We start from the raw sequence: 22,034 nt of genomic DNA on the forward strand, positions 1-22,034 counted from the left end.
CTGCTCACCATACTTTCCAGGTTTTTGAACTCAGTTTAGTCATTTTCCCATAGCGTTTGATATGCAACCCACGGATGATAAGTCCTGTTTGATTTTCTTCTGCAATCTGATAACCGTGGCCACTCACCCCACTATGTTACTGAAATTTCCATTTTCAGCCACATTTCCCACCAATAATGAAAGTACTTTCCCCAGTCTGGATCTGTAAAGCACTTTCCCATACTGTGGTGATTAGAACCCTCCATTTTCAGTCGTAGTAAATCAAGACACCGCAACACATGAGCTTGTCGGTTGTGTATGGTGTGATGGAGATTCGCTCAGTTTATCAGCACTAATACGATCCAATTACTGAAATGTCCTCCCAAGGGATTCGCATAAGAGGAGATGTGTTCATTAACAGAGATTGTATGTTGCTCAGGTGGACACAAACATTCCTGTTTGTGATGACAATACCAACTCTCAAGTAGTCTGGTATTATTTTATACGTCGTACCATCTGTGTAATGGTCTGCTAAAATGGATGGATGATGTAATGAATAAATAAATTAACTCTGAGAGTGGTTGGAGAAATATCTTATCCGCAGTACTGTGTGTTGTTTTTGGACTATAACATGTGTCAAAGAAAATGAAGAGGTTAAATGAATTGCATTGAAATATTTTGAGAAGCTTAATAGTCTTGGCTACCATCAAAAACATTAAATCAATTTAATAACCATTAATTAGGATGATTGGAAAATAACACGTTTGTCGTTGCTAATGCGTCCATGTGGTCCAAGAACATTTGTGATTTAAGGATAAGGTTTTTTTCAGAAGGCAGCAAGGAGACAATTGACGTTAGTGTTCCCGTTTACACAATTTACCAAACTATGTCAAATGTAGCATTACATGTTTTTAACTGTACTACACTGCATCACTTGTGTCAGTCAGTCAGTCAGTCTGTCCGTCCGTCCGTCCGTCCGTCTGTCTGTCGGTGATAATTGATTTACTTTCCCGCTGCAGCTTGCTGTACTGTGTATGAATTTGCCATCATCTAAGTATAATGAATGCCAAATAGCTTAGCTGTGCGAGTGTGCAGTTTGAAAGCCAAAGCTTATAGCCTACTTGGCACGTGTACTCGACTCTCAATCAATAGGGATGTGGTCATGGGATCGAGCTGGGGAGTGTGCAAGACTAGTCCACACGGGATGTCCACACAAAGTAGAAGCGTAACGCCACCCGTGGCTGTGGGTGGCTATGTGGTGTATGAAATTTGACAACCATGACTCACAGCCAAGCGCCATTTGTTGTCACACTGACATCATCATACATGTAATTATCTCAACGTGTGATTGCCACAAGAGCTACTTTGAACACAGTAATATCACACTTCAATGTGAAAGATGCAGGTGAAGAAAAGCTGCTCTAGTGCTTCTGATGTGCCAGTTTACTGGGAAGCCAGTATGAACTGTCCATCCATTCATTTTTTACCCTCTTATCCAGATTTGGGTCCCACAGGCAGCAATCCATGAGAGTTGCAGATCACCTTATGGCTGCCATAACGATGAAGGCATGGACCATAGCCTATGGATTCAAGAATACATAATTTCTTCCAGACCTGGCTGATATGCTCCCCCACCCTCGACACCAACACACCACCAGGTGGTGGTTTGAGTGTCCGAGACGTGGGATCATCAAACTACGGCCGAGGGTGTAGTGGTACCAAATGCACGAACTATGAACACAAAGAGCCACTCAGTTTCAGATCAGGGTTGTTCATGGCAATCACAATCTTCCATTCATCCAGCTTGTGCCTCCCTTTTTTTAAATACAGCTAAGACAGAGTGCCGCACTAGAATTTACAACTGTACCAGTCATTTTACACCAATCCGGTCTTAAATCACGTTTTGGCAAGTTAGTCCTTTGGTCACGGTGCTTGTGTGAAAATATCTGAACAGCGTAAACATAATTTTCTCTAACACCTGTCAGGAATTGCCATCCAAGTCATTTGAATTTATAGCACAATGGGCTGAAACCACAGGCAAATTCACCGGCTGCCTCAAAGCTGGAAAACTCATCAATGTGCTCCTTGAAAATATGATTTGTGTTAACAGGTGTTGTTGGATGGTAAGAGCAGTTGGAAAATAGGTTGCCTCCTGACTAGAAGACTTAATACCTGTTGCACTTGTTAAACTGGTAAGACAGACTCCGTCCGACCTAACAAACTGTTTATTGAGTGTACCAAAAAGTGTAGCCTACTCAGGAGCCCTCTAATAGGCCCCGGGCCCACAGATCCCCCTCCCAAGCCCCTCCAAGGATCATGTTCAAGCTTATATGACTCTGGAATTGAATCAGTGTCTGTTTATTCACTTACCACACACATTTTCCACAGAGCTGGAATGTCTTCAAAACATTTTCAGATGGAAAATAGTAAAGGGGGATTTGAGATTCATCTAACTGCCTTGTTCACACCAGATTATTCATTACCTTGTTTTTCTTTCTATGCCAAATCTGATTTTCTCCTGGGTGAGGTATGAGAGTGGGATGTGTGGCTGTAAGGCTGACATTACATTAATCACGGAGTCCACCTATGCCAATGCTATATTTCCTCTGTCCTTTCCCTTGATAAGATGGTCAACTCCCACACATTCCCGACTGTTAGATCCTTTCCTCGATGGTTAGAACCTGGACCAGGAACATTAACGGTAGTAATATTCATCTGCCCTGCAATGCAAGCTCCCTGCATCTTATCATCACTTGGTTCCACAGCCTTTTTGCCGTGAACAATAGTGCTCTAAATCTGGGCAAGGGTCAGTGATTGTTGAACAGTCAAAGTGAAATATTGGCTCTAGTCTTTGAATTATTTGTGCTGTCTTAATAGAAACAAAACAAGACCAAAAATTATTAAACAATAATAATAATTAAAAGACATTCGTGCCTTACAGGTAAAACAACAGTTATGGAACTAAACAATAAATATATATTATACATGGAATATGAATCTGAGGAAACATTCATTCATATAGCAAACGTCAAAAGTGACTATTCTGTAAAAAATAAAAAAGATCTGGTCATTGTGTGGCTTTGGCAACAAACTCATCATCTGTCAAAAAGAGCACATAATCCTATAAAATAAAACGTACACTCCGTCATCAAGCCTTTTTCTCTGTCTCATGTTTCTCCATCACATAACCACTGGTCCTCTTTGAAATGTATCCCTTCTCTTGAACATCTCAGTCCTAATCCAGTCCAGTTGGAATCTGGCAAGGGAACTTGTCTGCTTCCTTTCATAATGCCCACTGCTGCCGAATGGACACGTGAACGGTTCAGATGAAAAATGTTGTTGTCTGACTAATGCTAAAGTGTTGTGTCCTCCATACACATGAAATCATACCTGATATTATTTTGACAATGCTCTCAAACTTTGTGGGGTTGTGTGCTAATTATTGCACATATTTTGGCTGCAGTCAGGCTTTGCATTACTGTCCTCATTCTTTGCTCAGTTTCATAATCAAGCAGGTATGATTTCTTTTAAAACGTGTGGCAATTGTCCTCATGAAGATTGTGCAGTCGTAAAGTTGGCTCGTCGCCTGGTCTCTTGAAACCTTACTATATAGGCATACAACTTGTAATGTTCTGTTCTGAGGAGGAAAGCAATTTATTTTTAATGTGGGTCTTGAGCTGAAACATCTCGCATTCCCTGCTCTCAAGTTTGAAACCACTTCTGATAGTGACTGTTCAGCCAAGTAGCAGCCAACATGAAGATGTTTTTACTGACACCCAGTGGTCTGAATCTCATTTGTTTTAAGGTGGTGTGGATTTCTTGCTCTGCTTTGTAGTTATTAGTTTTATTTTATTTTTTTTATTTAAAAAAAAGGGGGGGGGGATTTGCCTCACACTTCCCAGAGCTACCCAAGCAGAACCACGACTACTCATTTACCTTTGCTGTCCAAAAATACCTTTAGCCAGGTAAGTATTGCAGCATAGAAAAGACAGCTTATCTTTTCTCTGCAATGTAGGCTAATGAAAAATCATTGCATCTGGCTTGATATGAGTGAGACTCTCCATCAGCCAACAAGATAAACTGTACGTTGTGTGGGAAAAATGGAGAAAAAGCAGATCACTCAAGTTTTAAAGCTGACCATAACCAGGTTAATATAATCAGTAATTAGGCATTTGGGATGGATTAAAGAGTTTCATGGGGCAAGCTAAATTGTCCTGTATCATGTTGTTCTTGTTAACCCTTGGACTGACATGTACAGTATGCTTTTAATTTTTGAGAAAGATAATATCTGCATGCACATCAAAGTCAGGCCTGAGAATAAAAAGATTTTGCCTGAAAATTCTTTGGCCTACAATAAGCATTCCTCTAAATCCAAAACTTCTGCTCTTGTATTGCTGTTCAAAAAAAAAATTGTTGAATTCAAATAGAAGAAGTGGTACCGTGAGAGACGATGAAGGCAAAGCAAAAGTTTATTGGCATTGTTGAAGACGCAATAAAAAGCCCACTTAAAGCTGACTGTGCTGATTCAAATTGTGAGAGAGGTGCCAGTATTGTCTCTGCAACACCCCCTGACCAACCACCCAGTTATCTACTACATTAAAGGTTCTGCATGTTTACTTTTTTCCTCTTCATAAAAAATTTACACTCAGGAGTACTTTCATGTTGGTTGAGTTATGTGGCGCTCTTTGGCAATGCTGCAGGAGGGGGGCTTTGATGTGAAGCCATAAAGTTGGAAAAAGCTGCCAAGGCTGCGAACTACATTTGGACTGAGGCAGGATACCGAGGTCAATAGTGCTTACATTGTGTAGTGGAGTTTTTAGACAGGTACCACGGCGCCAAAATGTGCATTGTAGAGCACCAGAGGAACAAAATGGACCTCGACCAAGCCCTACCAATCGACGTCAATTACGACTCTTTTGATTTTGATGCCCCAAGTATCGAAAGCAGAGTCTCCTTCTATTTATCAGTCCTGAGTTTGGTGATCTGTGCAGTGTGTACACAACGTCTCAAACAGAAAATCAAGGAGGAAAGGCTTCAGCTACCTTTCAATATACTGTACTAGAAACTTCCCTGCCAAACTTCAGCTCTTCCTAAGCACTTCACAAAATTATTTAGTTATGAGGATTTTGTCAGTTTATCAGTGACATATTCCTGTGGACGATTTGTGACCTGCACATAATTACAACACGAGAATCCTGTCTGTTTTGAATGAACAGGAATGGAATGAACTCTTACTGAAGTTTGGAAGCGATGCTGCCTTTCATGCATTTAGGTTTCAATTTCTGGCTAGTGCCTCTATAGCCGGCAACGTCCGATCCAAAGCCTGGATTACAAAAAAATAAAAGAAAAAGAAATGGTGGATTGTGTTAGAAAGGGCATCCGGAGTAAAACAAAGGGAAAAAGCTGCTAATTTGCTTCCCTGATGGGAGGACTTAAAATGTATCCTAAAAATATCAACATACTGTTTCTGAGTGGAAAAATGGTTCTCATCTATACACATACATGATTATTTATGCTTACTAAACATTCATTTGATTCATTTATTTTGAATTCAGTCGTAATTTGGTCGGCCTGCTAGAGAGAGTCTGTCTTCTATTAATAGGGTCACAAGCATTGTGACATCATCAAATCTCAACACAATGAGTCGCAACAGTAACTATATTTGCTTTAGGCCATTTAAAGCAGCACTTTCCCCCCGCTCATTGTATTATGAGAGGGGAGTTCAGGGCAGGGACAAAGTTTGTGTGGTCCACTGAGTGCATGGCTTAGGAAAATGACCAGAATTTAAGCTTACTAGGCCAAGGTTTATACAAGATAAGATGCTCAAATGTGTTTAAACTGATATGCAGATCCAGACATTCCATTAGGTCACCACACTGTATGACACAGTGCTGGAAAGCATGTTGGATTTATCAAGATAACAGCAGCAGTTTGGGATTCATGACTTCACATGCCTAAACTACGGCAAACCATACTGTTTAATTTAGATATTTCATAATATTACGTTTCATAACATATTGTTTATGATTCCGAAAATTATATTAACAATCCTCCCCAAGAACTGGCATTATCAAGTTTTAGTTTCCATAAGAAGAAAGTAATTTGTAGAACACCAATGGCAAACAAATCAAGAAAAGAGGTGATCATGAATCCTAAAGGTGATTGTTTTGTTTTTTGTTTTGTTTTGTTTTGTTTTGTTTTGTTTTGTTTCGTTTTGTTTTGTTTTGTTTTCCCCTTGTATTGGAATCTGCGTGTTTATATTTGAGAGAGAAAATGTCATGGTGTTTATAAGTACAGTAATCCTTCGTTTATCGCGGATAATTTGTTCCATCCGCGATGTAGTGAAGCCGTGATAAACGAAACGCTAAGTAGCGAGGGATCACTGTATTCTCTGCAAAAAAACAAAAAAAAATCCTCCCCATCCTGCAACGAGAAGATTCTCGCGAGATTTCCTTACTGCTGTCATGGCTGCTTTGCAGAAGCTTCAAAAGTGTGTAGTGTCGCCCACCGGGAAGCACTCCGCTACGGTTATCTTTCTGCACGGTGCAGGTGCGTTTACTCCCTGAAACTCTTAAATGTGCAAGAACTTTAATATTCATTTTTCTTTTTAACTGTCAGACGGGTTGTTCAACGTCAAGGCTGTCGAGACACACCAGTGACTTGTTCACTTTTTCTCGTAGTATTTTTGACACAGCATTTAAGAACGTCTGGTAAATTAAAGTACACACTGGATATGTGAATAATGCAGCAAATATTAAGGAATAAAGTTGCCCTTGAAACAGTGCAAAGTTCTCTTGCCAGTGCATTTGCCATGCGTCTAAAATTCATCATGTTGTTTAAAATGATAATAGCGCGTTGAAGAGATCATGACAATGCTCTTAATTTCCACGACTAGGTGGCACTGGGCAAGAGTTAAGAACTTGGGTTCGAGATGTGATGATGCCTGGTCTGACTTTTGCTCACATCAGAGTCATTTACCCCACAGCCCCAATAAGGTATGATTTGTTTGTTTGTTTTTTAACTTACCAAATGTGTCAAAATTTTATCGCAATTACAATTATTACATTCCACGGTTACACAATTGGCATAATTGTAAAAAAGAAAAATTGTAAATATGCATTCACATCCAATGTTTGTTCATACAAGGACAGCATGCTTCAATTTTTACATTTGCACATTTTTTATTCCAAAATAAAAAAAAATCTAAATTTAGTTTTGTCCAAAAGGAACATGCATAATGATGGCGTTTCAAAGAAATGTATGTTTTAATATGTTTTTCATGTTTAAACATTTCCTCGTTTTGTGCCCAAACTAATGATTGTTTGAATGATCATGAGTTCACTTATTAGCAAAATAATCATGATTGATAATTTTTTTCATAAACGAACAGCCCAACATCACGGTATTCTTTGAAATAGTCATCTTGGAGGCGTTTGGAAGAGTGCAAACGTCGAAACCAGTCAGACAGGTTCAAAGTGGATATTAAACAGTCGTGCCAGCTTCCTAGTACAAAGTCTGTGTAAGATCCGATTGAGTCCATGTGTGAACTGAATAGGTCATTGTCGAGAGAATTCACAGCGAGTGAGTGAGCGTGCTGTTGATGTTTTGATCATGTGCCTGGAGCAAAACCAGGAACATTGGCAGGCGCTGATGTGAAAATCCTTTGCTACTTACTTGGTTGTTTATGAGGATATTATGACCTAGCCATGTGAGAGTGTATTTTTAAAATCAATTCGAAGGAGAATTTACAAATGCAGTACATTGTTGATTTATGTACAACTATAGTGACAATTTTCCACCGATCTTAAAAATAACAGATGTCATTTACTTTAACTCAGTCTTGAAGTGATCTTTTGCCCAACATACTTGCCACTCAGGTGACAATTCACGGTATGATTGAATGTTAAAAAGTTGACCGGCCTTCTTCTTTTTATTTAAAAAAAAAAAAAAATCACCAATAACAATATAAAATAGACAAACAAATACCGCAGATAGTGAAACACTGACAACATGTTGATGAGGGAATATCCTTTGCATGCCATCGTTTAGTTGGAGCCACTGTTAAGATGTCAACAATTAACGTGATTGTCATCGGAGCTGACCTTTGACCCCTTTCTTAATTCCAATTAGACCGTACACACCTATGAACGGAGCCCTGTCCAATGTTTGGTTTGACCGTTACAAGATCTCATACGACAGCCCAGAGAATCTACAATCTATTGATGCCATGTGCAGCACCTTAGGCTCCATCATTGAGGAGGAAGTCAATTCTGGGATTCCCAAACATCGCATGATCATTGGTATGTTTTATTTTATTATTATACATACTACATTATTTTTATTTCTTACATTTATATTGCTTGGGACTGCAGTGATTTGCATTTGTTTCGCAAGATTAGTGTGGCAGGATACACACAGATTAAATGCTCATGTTAACCAGTGGAAGAAGTCATCTAGTTTTAACTACCAAAAAATCTGAATTTTGCGGTTCCTTAGTTTATGCCACGGCCCTTAAAGTTTTGTGGAATCCAGTTATTCATTTTTCAGTTTTGTTAAACTTAAACTACCTGTTTTATAGTATATTATGGAGCAACTGTCAACGATACTCATTCAGCTTTGCAAAGAACGATGGAGTAAAAAAAAGTGCAGCTCTTTTTTTTTTCTTCAATAAATTGAGCGTGATTTATAACCATTAAATCACTTGAGTAACCGACTTAAACCCCATCCTCTATATCAGCTCTTTTTAACTTTGGCAGGATGGTGGTGATGCAATCTGTCGACTCCCAACACTACCACACTGTCTCGTTCACTCCCTCCCTTTCTCACAGTATCTATTTTCCTCTAATTCCCCTCCCCTTTGCATGCGCAAACTCGCACACAGTTGCAAACCTTACTCCCTGCCTCCCACCGTCATGATATAAAATCAAGAATGCTGCTCATCAAGTTATACTAGGGCCTTTTATATTCTGCCAACAGCGAATGAAACGTTTGTAAAGATATTTCTCTGCACCCCCCAAAAGCTTTTTGCTTCAAATATTCGTCTTATCAAGTCCATCTAAATCACTGTGAAATACAATGAGTCGAGTGAAGTACTATAAATATTATGACTGGAGTAAGGTAAGAGTTCCCACAGGAAACATATGGGAGGCCATCAAGTGTTTTAATTTCACTGATTGCCGTTCCCCTATGAAAGGAGAAACTACCGAGAGCCGTGGGGAAAGGGTTAACTTTCAAGTCGTGAAGCCATGAAGGTGGTACTGCGAGGGGAGGGTGGGGGGTTGAGAGAACTGTGTGAAAGACGTAGTGTTAAGGTCCAGAAAAGCTCACGAACTCTATTCCCAAGTACTATAAGTGAAAAAGCATATGCTCATGGGAAAGTGCTGGAATACTTTCTTAAATCATAACATTTTGTCATTAACTATAAATACTGAGTGGATTCACTTGGCTGTTCTTTAGAATTGCAGCCCTGAGTACCCAAAGTGCTCTTCCTTGGCTCGGAGACAAACTGTAGATACTTTCTATGGAAACCATTTTTGCGGGGGAAATATTGTGAAATATTGCCGCAACTATGTGGCCTGACCCACAGTGGGAGAGTTTGATTTGTATGTCAGTGTCAGCGGGGTCAGAAGAAGTGGTGTCAGGTGTTTTTTCACACCCAATTCTGGGATTGCGCAAAACCCTCGCATGTATAGTGTGCCCACACTTTTTGCGGGACTTTTGATTGAGACTATTTTGGGCTACTGAATTATTTGTTTATGTAGTCAGGGCTTTGTATGATACAATGCAATGTAATACAATACAATACAACCTGTATTTATATTCTGCTTTCTCCATGCATTTTTAAGGACAAATGCTATATTGAGATATGTTTTTTTTAAGTTATCCGTCATTGTTTTTTTGGCGGAGAAACATTATGAAATGAAATTATTAGTGGAATTGTTATTGGTATCTGTGACTACTCAAGAATTGAGTATTTGTACTAGTATAGGTCTAAAAAAGTGGTATAGGACATCCCTAGTTGGAAGAGCTTTATGTGGGAGGACTTGAGTGGCCTCACTGACTTATGAAGTAGAATGTGTTTTGGACAAGAAGTTTGATCAATTAGCTTTCTGGGAGGTTGAAGAAAAAGGGAGGTTTTTTTAGTGTGGAAAATTTGACTGGCCTCGCCAAATTATAAAGTACAACATATTTTGCACGAGCAATTTGTTCAATTCACTTTCCATTTCCATGGTAAGAAGGTTAAGTGTTGTTATTTTCTAAGCATTGCTGCTTAGAAATGTCTGCAGTCTTTGGATAAATATTCTCCATTTATCTGAACCTGCTAAGTGCACTTTATTATTTTTATGCACGATTGTACCCGACGATCACTTTCATTTGCACTGATCAGTTCACATTTGCATTCTTTACATTTCCCTCATCCTTTTTTCTTCAGACGTGATTTTGGATACGTGCACACTCATACCCAGATGTGAAAGATTAAAGCCAGATTTGGACGGCTTATTACAGGACCAAAAAGTTGATGATGTGGAACTTACGATTTGTTTCTTTTTTCCTGTAAAAAAGCCTTAAATTGAGCCTTAAGTTGCCCTGGGTAAACGTGTAGTATGTCATGGGTGCATCCCTTGTTCTGATATGTGGGAAATAATCACAGAACTGCAGCTGTTTTTCATTATTTTATTCATTTTTTATTTCTCTTTGTCTTTCCAAATAAAAGGGGGCTTCTCCATGGGTGGCGCTATGGCACTCCACTTGGCATGTCGCCACCACCCTGATATTGCTGGGGTGTATGCACTCTCCAGCTTCCTCAATAAAGACTCCGTTGCTTTTCAGGTACAACACATCCATATACGCAAAGTCATTTGTGGTCAAAATATGTTATTGTTTTTTTCAGTGCTCTTATCACACATAAACGGGCAACATTCGTAAACAAGTTGAACCTTGTTGAAATTGCAATGATTATCAAGTTGCCAAATTACTCGCTGGCATATTTTCCATTAATTATTTAAATGGTTACCACATAGCATAGAATCTTAAATCAAGATCTTTGAATAATATTCCTGCCCTTTAAATAACCGTAACGCCCCCCACAATCAAGTGCATTTCAGTGGGAGGAAGTCCTTCCATTTAGATACAGTTGAATTTTCTGAATAACTCTTCAAAGAAGACAAATTTGTTCTCTATGAATATGTTGTGCTTACTTTTCACAAATGGGGTAAACCTATGGCTCCTTACCACGGAAATGAAAGTTTGATAAGGCCAAAACAATACAGTCCACTACAGTATTCTCGACTGTGTGTAAAATATTTTGAAGACTTTAACTCAAAGACTTCGACTGACTCTTTATAGGTACTTTAAAACATAATAAAGCTCCAGCACAGGTGGATTCAATTGAGGCCTTCTCCAGTCATATCCAACTGGGATTTACTACATCCTTTCTTAGCCATTAGTATTTCATAAAAATATGGTGCCATACTTCCTATTATACTTAGAGTTTATGTGCGTCAAAACCTATTATACAAAGTACAATATATATTCTAACAAATGTATGCAGAAATCCAGATAGTAGAGAAACTTTTCTTTTAATAAAACAGGAGAAAAAGAAAAGTCTCTCTAATTTAATGAATGAAGACCGTATGAACATTCACCAAAGAAATCCAGATACTACGATGGCTTGACTTATGAGTTTGATCTGTTTCTTGAACATGCTCCGACTCCAATCACTCGTATCCTAAATACATTTTCCCCATAACTCAAACTATTGCTCGCAACACAAGGCAAATTAATCAGCAGTGACTTAAATATGTTCAATCGGATCACTTGTGAAAATTAAAGCCACCTTCAGCACAATGACAATTTCAGACCTGAGTTTTGAAAGATGCATTTTGCTGGGCCCCTATGGGGGAGGGCATCGACAGGACACCTGGAAGCACTCCGGTCCGAGGATGTATTGGGCTTAGTATTGGTGGCGCCAGTAAATCTATACTTCCGTAGGTTGCTCGCCATCTGGATATTATTCCTCAGTATCTTTCGTGTTACGGTCAAAAGGTTAGATTTTTTTATTTTTTTTGCCGAATGTCGTGGAATATGAAATGATTTATGAAAGGCCTTGCGGGAGCCCACATTAAACTCCAGCACATTCAAACCGCCATATTTGTGATCACCTTTGAACAATCACACCACACTGGCCCTCAGTTTGTGAATTTCTGTGCAATGAAGGCAGTAGATGAGCGGATCAGAGCGGAACACTCCCTCCCGGAGTTGCTCCAGTGCCATGGGACAAGTGATGAGCTGGTGCCTCATCAATGGGGAGATGACACATCAATGTTGCTGCAGAAGGCAGGGATGAAAACCACTTTCCACTCCCTACCTGGTCTTTACCACCAACTCTCCCTGCTGAAGGCGTGGATTCTCCAAAAACTTCCACCTAGCACATCCTGACCCCCAGTTATCTTCTCATTGCATCAAATGTTAGGAATAAATATTTGTACACTTCGGATTGTGGTTTTTCTCTTATTGATAATGACGTTTAAAAAATAATTGTATTCTGGACTTTAGATCTTATATCTCTTGAAACGGTTACTCATCCTAGAAAGAAAAAGTGCCTCATCAGCAAGTTTGTCTTTCCACATCAATGTCATATATTCTCCTCTCCTTTGTTGTCCAGTTGACTTCGATAAAATTATAAATATCGCTTGCACTTGGATCAGGCAACTATGTTCAGGTGATTTGGAGTGGATGAATGGATGAGGGAAGTGAATGAAGGCAGGAGAAGGATGTTGTCAGCGTGGCTACATGAGCAAATGGGGCTTTTGCACATGAAGGTGAAGCAGTATAAAGGGGAGGTAGAGCTGGAACAAACACAAGGAGCTCAGTTTTGCACTCTGGCCCCAGTCCCTGATTACTTCCAGCGAGTGTGAAAGAATGCTACTGTTGAGAAGCTCCCCACAAACACATACCCCTCTCTGGTTAACTTGCCTACCTCATCATCATCCCACACGATGCCGCCTCAATCGTCTCTTATATGCCTTCTGTCCTGCCCCCGAGGTCAAGGGATTCAAGGTTACCAAGTCATAAAGAAATTATAATTTAAAAAAAAGTTAGAGCAGAATTTAATTCTTAACATCTTCCCTTTCTTAAAAAAAGTTTTTTTTGCTTTACAGCAAAAATAAAGGGGGGAAACTCTTTCTATTATCATGTCATATTCGTTCCCTCCGCACTTCCCAATTTTGTCAGCTTCTTTTTGCATCACTCACACCACCTCCCTGAGCCAAAAGTGCATCCCCTCTTCGTCAAATTATGGTGTTCTCCCTTGCTTTTGTGTCACAAGGAAGGAATGCAAATCCGGACATCTTGTGGACTGTAGAGAGTTTTTTTGTGCCAGTTTCCACTGCTCTGTACTTTCCACATGGAACTGCTCCAAAGTGGCCAAGATTAAGAGGAATTCCCGACCGAGGGAGTTAAGGTGCTGACAGATTCCAGATTGCTCATCTGACTGCACCCCCTCAGTTAAGATTATTAATTGATGGGATGATGACCTTGAAATGATAGCATACTGGCGCATGTTAACTGCTTGTTAGGCACAGCGTAACATGTTCGGTTGGTAATGTTGGATCAAAAGTAAACTTTTAGAAATAATATTTTGGCCATTTTTCAACCAATGCCACAATCAGACGGAGTTGAGACACTAACACGCCTGAAATTCTGAAAATGTCTTTGAAATTGTGAGCCATACCAAATCCAACGAACTTCAGCACTATTGAGTCAAATAGTATATTCCAGATGACATGACAAGAAATGGGGAACACCTTCACTAGTCGCCAGTCAATTGTCAGTAGATTGTAAAATTGTTGAGGACAAGCGTGACAGCAAATCGATGGATTGACTTTTTAATTGCTTGTATACAAATAATTGGGTCTCATGAGCAGTGACTACTGTTCAATCTCACACACAGGTTGTCTGATACAAACTGATTACGAACAATATTAATGCATTTTTTTTCTTTCTGGCATACTTCTGCTTGCCTTCAGTTATCTACCATTTTCCAGTCAGAAAGCTGTCACAATTTGCAGCAGCAGAAGACTCTGGAGAAATTCCTCATAATAAGTTGGCAGATGCAGGGAGCCAGACAAGTTAGAATGATGACTACTAGACCACCCTGATTTTCAAAGAAAGCTTCTCACTTGTACGTTTTTTTTTTTTTTTTCCCCTGTAATTCCAAAACGTATCAGATGAAGAGCTTCAACATTTGAAACATTTGAGCTGATTGACCCTGAGGCAGCACCAGTAGAAGCCTCGATCCTGGCTATCCTCCAGCTCTACGCCCCTTTCCTAAAATTATACCTCATCAACCCCCCCTTTGCAGTCTCTGGGGCAATCGTGCCATACACAAATCATTAAGGCAGCGCTTTAGCTTAGCTCATCACAACCAATGTAATTCAATTTACCCTTTTCTTCTTGCCAGAGGATACGCATTTATGGACAGCATCGCAATGTTAACAAGGCTTTAAAACTTTCTCTGTTTATTGGATTTAAGCTCCATTGAATAAACATGCTAAATGTGTTTAGCATTCTTTGCATTTTAGATTTATGTTTGTTCTCAAGTGCAAAACGGCTTTTAATGAAAATACAACTTTATATCGAACTTTATTTGAACCCTGCTAAGGCTGTACAACTTGAATTCTAAACAACATCTTGGGGAAATTATAGCACATAAAGTCACATAAAACCTTGGAGGTACAAGCTAGTGCTAGATAATGTGTTGCAATGTGTTACGTTTCCTTTTTTTCTCTCGTCTTGGGATTAATATTAAAAAAGGGCAGATATATACAGCACTATGCATGATATTAAAGTTTGTTTGGTTTACTGCTTTAACAATAGTTATTTTTTTTTCACTTAAGGTCATTAAGAAATCCATCCATCCATTTTCTATACCGCTTGTCCCCACGGGGCTCGCGGGCCTTTTGGAGCCTATCCCAGCAGTCATCGGGCAGTAGGCGGGGGACACCTTGAACCGGTTGCCAGCCAATCGCAGGGTCATTAAGAATGTTACGTTAAAAATTCTTAAACAGTTCAAAGTTTTTATGATCGTGAGTTTAACCCTGGAACTGATACACTTGGTTTTCATTATTTCCTATGGCCCATAGAAAATAATGAAAACTTTTTCCCATAGGCTATGGGAAAAATTCAAGCATCTCGTATTGGAATGTGTTCAACGTTTAAGGTAACACTGTACTACTATCATACATAAGTCATAAGTTTGGACACGGTTTTCAGTCTAGAATTGAGTTAACTGGTGGTGTATAACACACTCCACATCTCTATGGGTACACTTTGCAAGTTGCTATTCCGGTTTAACAAACTTTGCATATGTTCATATGCTGTCATATTCAAAAGTTCTTTCAGCAAAAACAATCCTGAAAGAGAACCTTATTCCATCTGGGAAACATGGCAGTTGTATTTTCACGATGTGGGCCTGTCTTTCTGCATCTGGTTCAGGTTGACTCAACATCATTGTTGAAACTGAATTAGGAAATTTACCGGCAAATTGTCCCGGAAAATGTTAAGGAAATGCATCAGTTTAATGAAAAAAGTGGATTATGCAGTAGGACATGAAGTCTAAACAGGCACGTTGTTCCACCGTGGGACAACCATAACAAATGCAATGTTTTGAAATGGAGAAGTCCTTGGTCTTAGACCTAAAGCTTTATCTCGCCTCTTGTGTCACCTCAGACTATTTTCCTCCGACGTTGTTTAAGCTGGATCTATAGTGAGTATGTATACCAACAACTCAGAACACGTAATAATGCATCAAAACTACATTTGTTTCCATCTATTATGTTTGATCATGTCGGACACACACCAGTACGAGATATTGTTTGAACTGATGTGTGTGTCTGCTGTCATGCGCTGCTGTGTGACCACAATTGGCGACTGATAGAGTTCCCTGTGATTGGAAAAGCAGCTGCTAGCATTCACTGAGGGAAGGAAGCCCACTGACTTGAGGACCTGCGGGGGCTGCCATGTTTTTCTATTCTGTTTTGGGGGCTTGGCTGCTAAAGTACTCAGGGTGACAGAAACACTCTCAATTCCTTGAACTGTGTGAGCCCTTATTTGAGAGGGTTTGGATCACTGTTGCCAGAAAAAACCTTGATGGAGCAGTGAGCAGAGACCCCGTGCAGGATAAACACTAACCCCTCCAATCACAATATGCCCCTCCCCAGCCTTGCTTATTTTGAAGAGGGATCACGTTGAAATTTTGTCCTATTAACATGATTAAATCATGAAGTACCGCAAGCAATTTTTCCGCTCCTCCTCTTTTCCAATTCACAAATGGCCACTGCCTGACAGTGAAAGCATGGAACCTTATCACTGGAGAAAATCGAATTTGATCCATCTTATTGTTTCCAATCGCTCCCCTCGACTATCGCACTGATTCAATTTAGGCCTTTTGGAGGGAGACACTGTAACTTCTTTGAAGTTCAAACAACTACCGTGAGTAGACCCCAAGAGTGGGCCCACATCCAACATATATATTATTCTAACTTTCTCTTGCCATGAGACAGTGGCTCCTCTGTGCTTTGAGAGTCCCAAGACGGAGCTCCTCCTCATTTACACCCGCCGTCATTTTAACTCCTGTCCCAGTCCAGCAGCCAATAAAAAGGGGTCTTTTCTAAACATTACTTTAACTTTGTGCCTATTATACAGTATGCTACACTTGGGGGCAAACCAGATCATCACTATTCCACTATACATCTATTCTTCTTTGTTTAGTGATGATTTTTATAATAGAAATCTGCCTTGGCTCTATAAAGGTTGGGTGACAATGCTCTTGCCATGACGTTCTGTCTCTCCTACCGCCCAATAAAAAAAAATCTCCTGTTTATTTCAACCAAAACCCAAATTTTATTTCTTTTATGAGACAGAATGGGAAGAGCAGGTCAGTGACCCATTCTTCCATTGCGGTGACAATCCTACACATGCACACGCCCTGCCTTTATAGTGGGCCACTTTTAAGCCTTACTCAAGACAAACATAGAAAAGCAAGCCACTTCGTATTAGGAGATGTTTTTGACCAAAGTGGTAACGGAACAAAGCAAATAACAGGGTGGGTGGCTTGACCCACAATAGTCTGTTTGTCTGCCTCCGAGGTACTGTGAGTGGCGCGACTCTCTCCAACCACAGAATGGTGACTTATCCCTACCGAAGCCTGTCATGACGCTTTGACTGAATAATAGCATCATTTCATACCGCATATGCTATTTGAGAGCATGTCGAAGTCATTCTGTCTTCATTTGGAGAGACGTGTGACAGCATCGCTGGTTGCTTCTGGTGTTTGCCACAAACCATGAAAGACGTTGGCGGATCATACATAGTTACTGACGATAGACTCGTGTGGTATTACTGCATAGTTTGCCACACGACAAATCACAGATATCAACCCTGTGGTTGAATGATACACGTCTGAGGACTTGTAGACACTACATTTGTCCAGTTGATACATCATTGTAGACCTGCGTCATAAGTTTCGATCCAGAGTTGTGGCTGTTCAGATTTGTGGCTGTTGTAGTTTGTTCGCATTGATCGTAAGCAGGGCTGTGGACAGTATTCCTACGCGCATTCTCAGCAGCATGATGAAAATAAAAGTGAACGTATTTTTTTTATTCTCGGACTCGGTGGACTTGGTCAAAATCAGCACCGAGTCCGAGTCCGGCAAAAATGACCGAGTCCGACCGAGTCCGAGTCCACAGCCCTGCTTGTATGTATATTGTGTACTATGTCTTGTCACCGTGGGATAGTGGGAACGTAATTTCGATTTCTTTGTGTGTCTTGGCATGTGAAGAAATTGACAATAAAGCAGACTTTGACTTTGACTTTCTTTCAGAGGACCATAATAACTGTCAACCCAAATAAATGTATGAGCACTTCATATTATATACAGTAAAAGCTACAAAACAAACCGACAAATAACTCGTTTTCAAATCAGACAAGTAAAAACTGGTCAAATATTTAAAAAAAAAGATATTTAAAAGTGAATACAATTTGCAATTCTAGAAATGACACACAAATTTGATGCACAATTTGTCTTCGCGGGCCACATAAAATGATGTATCGGGCCCCCGGGCCTTGAGTTTAACACCTGTGCTCTACAAATCAAATCCTATATTCCAAATACCATGAAGCAACAGTAGGCACGGTATTTGTTTCACTTGTCAGTTTGATGACACCATACACCAAAGTCATATTTTTCTCTGATGATGTCATAAAGACAAAATATACCATCTTTAAACTATGCCTTGTCGCATTGCAGGTCGATTTAGAATGCTATGCGCAGTTATGTAATTTGTTTTGGATTCTCTGCTGTTTGGCTTTTGGACAGTTTGAAGATGGGGAACAGCAAAAGGACAAGTTTTAAATCTTGGATTAAGCAAGAACATTGAGACTGAACCACAATGGAACGAGTTGTGGGCAAACACGTTCAAGGCCAAGGAGACAAGGCCATATCAACTAAAAACAAGAATAGGTTTCTCAGTAAAGAGCTACCCTGTCTTGAATTACATGGTATGAAGATGGAAAAAGAGAAAGACGACTTGAGGGCACAACTTCAAGTTCTGGAACAAATCAGGAATGTTCTTGATGAGCAATACCGATTCCTCAATGAAGCACTGCTGGAATGCCAGAAATTGAAGATGGATACAGAGAATGGACAGTTGAAGGCACAAGTCAAGTATTTTCAAGAAAACGAGGACCGTCTTATGAAGGATAATGAATTTTTCCATCATGCACTGGCACGTCTGCAGAATCAGAGTGTGAGGATTGGGAGACAAAATGAAAACCTTTGTGCGGTAGCAAAAGTTTTGAAAAAAAATGTCATCATCATAAATGAAAGTACAGACAATTTAATTTCCGATTTATATCAAATTGAAACTCAGAGCGACAAAAATCAAACCGAGATTCATCGTCTGAGAACAGAGTTGCAGACGGTTAGGTCCATGCTTCAAGATCAAGATGATTTAATAAGACGTATTGATGAAGCTGAAATTCTCATAAAGAATGGATTCGTGGAAAATAGAAATTTGACCAACAAATTGCTTGACCTTGATGAAAACAATTCATTTTTAAAAAAACAGAATGAGATGATAAGAGATGAGCTGGAAAAAAACAAATCCATTCAAAGTCAACAGTGTCAAAATATTGCACACCTAAGAACAGCTTTAAAAGATCAGGAACTTAAGAGTGAACAAGTTCAGTTTCTCCTCTACAGTAAAGAAGATTTGATAGAAAAGCAAAATAGGGAGATAGCTTATCAACGAGAAGTCACAGAGGAGCTAAATACCCTTATTATCAGTTTGAGGCAAATAATACGTGATCTTCAAAGTCAGCTGGAGCAGATGGAGGAGTTACTTGTCACCAAAAAATGTAACGAGTGTCTCTTGAAGAAAGCGCCTGTTGATAGCGCCGAGTTTGAACTGAAGCTGCACACCAAAGACTTCCAGGAACAAATTAAAGATCCTCAACATGACGCTCTGACTGACCAGAATCTCTTCAACCTTAGGCTTGAATTTCCGAGTTTGAAGATGGAGACAGAGAACGAAGACTTGAAGGCACATGTTAAAGTTCTGGAAGGAACTAAGAACAGTCTCATGGATAAGATTAAGTCCTTGAGGAATGAAGTGGCGATGCTTACATGCCGGTGTGAGAGGATGGAAATAGAGGAGGAATTAAGGACACAACATGAACTTCTCGGACGAAAGTGCAGTCTTGATGATAAAAATACATTCCCAGATGTGCTGGCTGATGTTGAAACGCACGGCGTAAGGATAGACAAACAAAATGAGGCGTCGGTAGCACAAGAAAACATTCTCGGAAGAAATGACATTACAAAGAAGAGGTGGGGGACTTGGCTGTGCAACAAGTTGAATGGTCATGAAGAATACAATAACTTCTTGAGAGAAGAGCTTGAAGCAAGTAAATCTTTTCAAAGTCAACAGAAACAAAAGAACGCATGCATGAAAACGTCTTTACTAGATTTTGAGTTCCACAGTGAAGAAATAGCTGACCAACCAGAAGTTGCTGAAGACATTAATACTCAAAATGTTTCATTGGCAAACAGCATTCGTGAAGAAATATGTTTTTCGGAGAAAGCATACGAAGGGGAAACTCTTGACGGACTGTTGGAAGCAAAGACTGAGAAGGAAGAACACCATAACCTAACAAGTTGTTTGCAGCACAGTGAGCCTATTACGGAAAAAGCCTGGAAAGAAAATGAAAGGTTCAGAAATAAATTACATGGGATTTATGAACAGAACAAAATTGTTGCAGAGCAGCTGGAAGAATATACAAGTCTTAGAGAGCAACAGTTTTGCAATCTGAAGATCGCAATTCTCGACCCCGAGTTCCCCAGTGATGAAAAACAACATCAACACGACTGTGGAGATGAGCAAATGAGGGAACAACTTTATCGACACGAGATCACAGAAATGAACCATCTCGCGATGAAGTTGAGGGAAACTAATATTCATCTTGATGACCAGCTCAGGCAAATAATCATGAAAAAATCATTTGCTGCAGTTTGGGGAAAGACAGCAGAAGCTTCGGTCAACTGGTTGCTTGGAGAACTAAGAACTGAGAAAGATCCTGTTGATGACGGGCTTCTGGGGACAGAAACTGAGGAACATCCTTTTGATACGGTACTTGAGGCAAGAACTCAAAAGGATTCTGCTAAGGAGGGACTTATAGAGACAGAAACCGAGGACAATTCTGTTGATGAGGTCCCTCGAGAAACTAAAACTGAGGAAGATTCTGTTGATGCAGGCCGTTTGGACGCACGACCCAAGGGTGACCCTGTTGACGAGGGCCATGTAGAGACGGAAACAGAAGAGGATCTTTTTAATAGGGGCTCGCTAGTGACAGAGACCAAGGAAAATTCTGTTGATGGGGTTCTTCAACATCCAACAGAGGGTCCTGTTGATGAGGGCCTTCTTGTGACAGGAACCAAGGAGGATTCTGTTGATGCGGTCCTTCTACAGCCAAGAACTAAGGATGATGTTGATGAGGGCCTTCTAGAGACAGAAACTGAGGAGGATCCTGTTGATGAGGGGCTACTTTTGAAAGAAATCGAAGAGGATTCTGTTGATGCGGTCACTCTACTACCAAGTACTGAGGATGATCCTGTTGATGAGGGCCTTCTGGTAAAGACAACCGCAGAGGATCATCTCGATAAGATCCTTATGAGGATAGTGACTGAGAAGGATCCTGCTCATGTAGAAACTGAGGAGGTCCCATTTGACATGGGTCTAGTAGAGACTGAGGAAGGTCTTGTTGATATGGGCCTAACAGAGCCACCCACTGTGGAGTCTTATGTTGAAGATGATCTTCTGGATAAGGGCCTTATAGAGACAGCAACTGAGAACAATCCTGCTGAAGCGGTCCTTATAGAGACCAAGGAGGATCTTGTGAGTATGGGCCTTATAGTGCCAACAACTGAGGAGGATCAGTGCCTTTTAGAACCAACAGAGAAGAAACAGGTTCAGGAGCTGGTCCTAAAATTCCCCCCTTCGGTTCAAACAGTTAGTTCTCACTGTGGTGAAAAAAATAGGAACGGTGCTAAGAAATGCTTTTTTGGTGTAGTCATTTTTATGGCTGTATTTATTTCTGGGGCTGTAGTGGTGTTGAAAATAGCACATACATTTTGTGAATGCTGTGACTGTTTTATAACAATATGAATTTTATTTTGTACTTGGATTTATGATATTCTATGATATATTTAATTGTGGGAGTCAATCTGGCACTAGCAATGCATCAGCAGCAATTGCAGGGATTTAAGCAACATATATTACGTTAGAAAAATGTCACAGCACACCGCCCAATTGAAATGTCACAAAATGTTTATACAGTATATGAAAATTAAAAGATATTGACATATTTTGTTAACATTTTTGTGGTAGTTTTTAAAGAATTTAAAGAATTTTGTGAGACGGCGCTGTTAGTGGTAGATATTTTTCTGTTCAATTAAGTGAAATTTGAGAATTTTGAGCTGTGGTTGGGAACCACGAATC

General features: G+C 39.9%; 1 protein-coding gene across 1 annotated transcript; it reads left to right on the forward strand.

Moving 5' to 3' along the window:
* Positions 1 to 6,371: 6,371 nt before the first annotated feature.
* On the forward strand, positions 6,372 to 12,473 carry lyplal1 (lysophospholipase like 1). Its single transcript, XM_049730573.1, has 5 exons — positions 6,372 to 6,528; positions 6,875 to 6,974; positions 8,110 to 8,279; positions 10,694 to 10,809; positions 12,196 to 12,473. The coding sequence occupies exons 1-5, from the start codon at positions 6,444 to 6,446 to the stop codon at positions 12,415 to 12,417; spliced, it is 693 nt and encodes a 230-aa protein (XP_049586530.1). The 5' UTR covers positions 6,372 to 6,443; the 3' UTR covers positions 12,418 to 12,473.
* The last annotated feature ends 9,561 nt before the right edge of the window (positions 12,474 to 22,034 follow it).

The sequence above is a fragment of the Syngnathus scovelli genome, chromosome 9, assembly GCF_024217435.2.
Source record: "Syngnathus scovelli strain Florida chromosome 9, RoL_Ssco_1.2, whole genome shotgun sequence".
Lineage (NCBI taxonomy): Eukaryota > Metazoa > Chordata > Actinopteri > Syngnathiformes > Syngnathidae > Syngnathus > Syngnathus scovelli.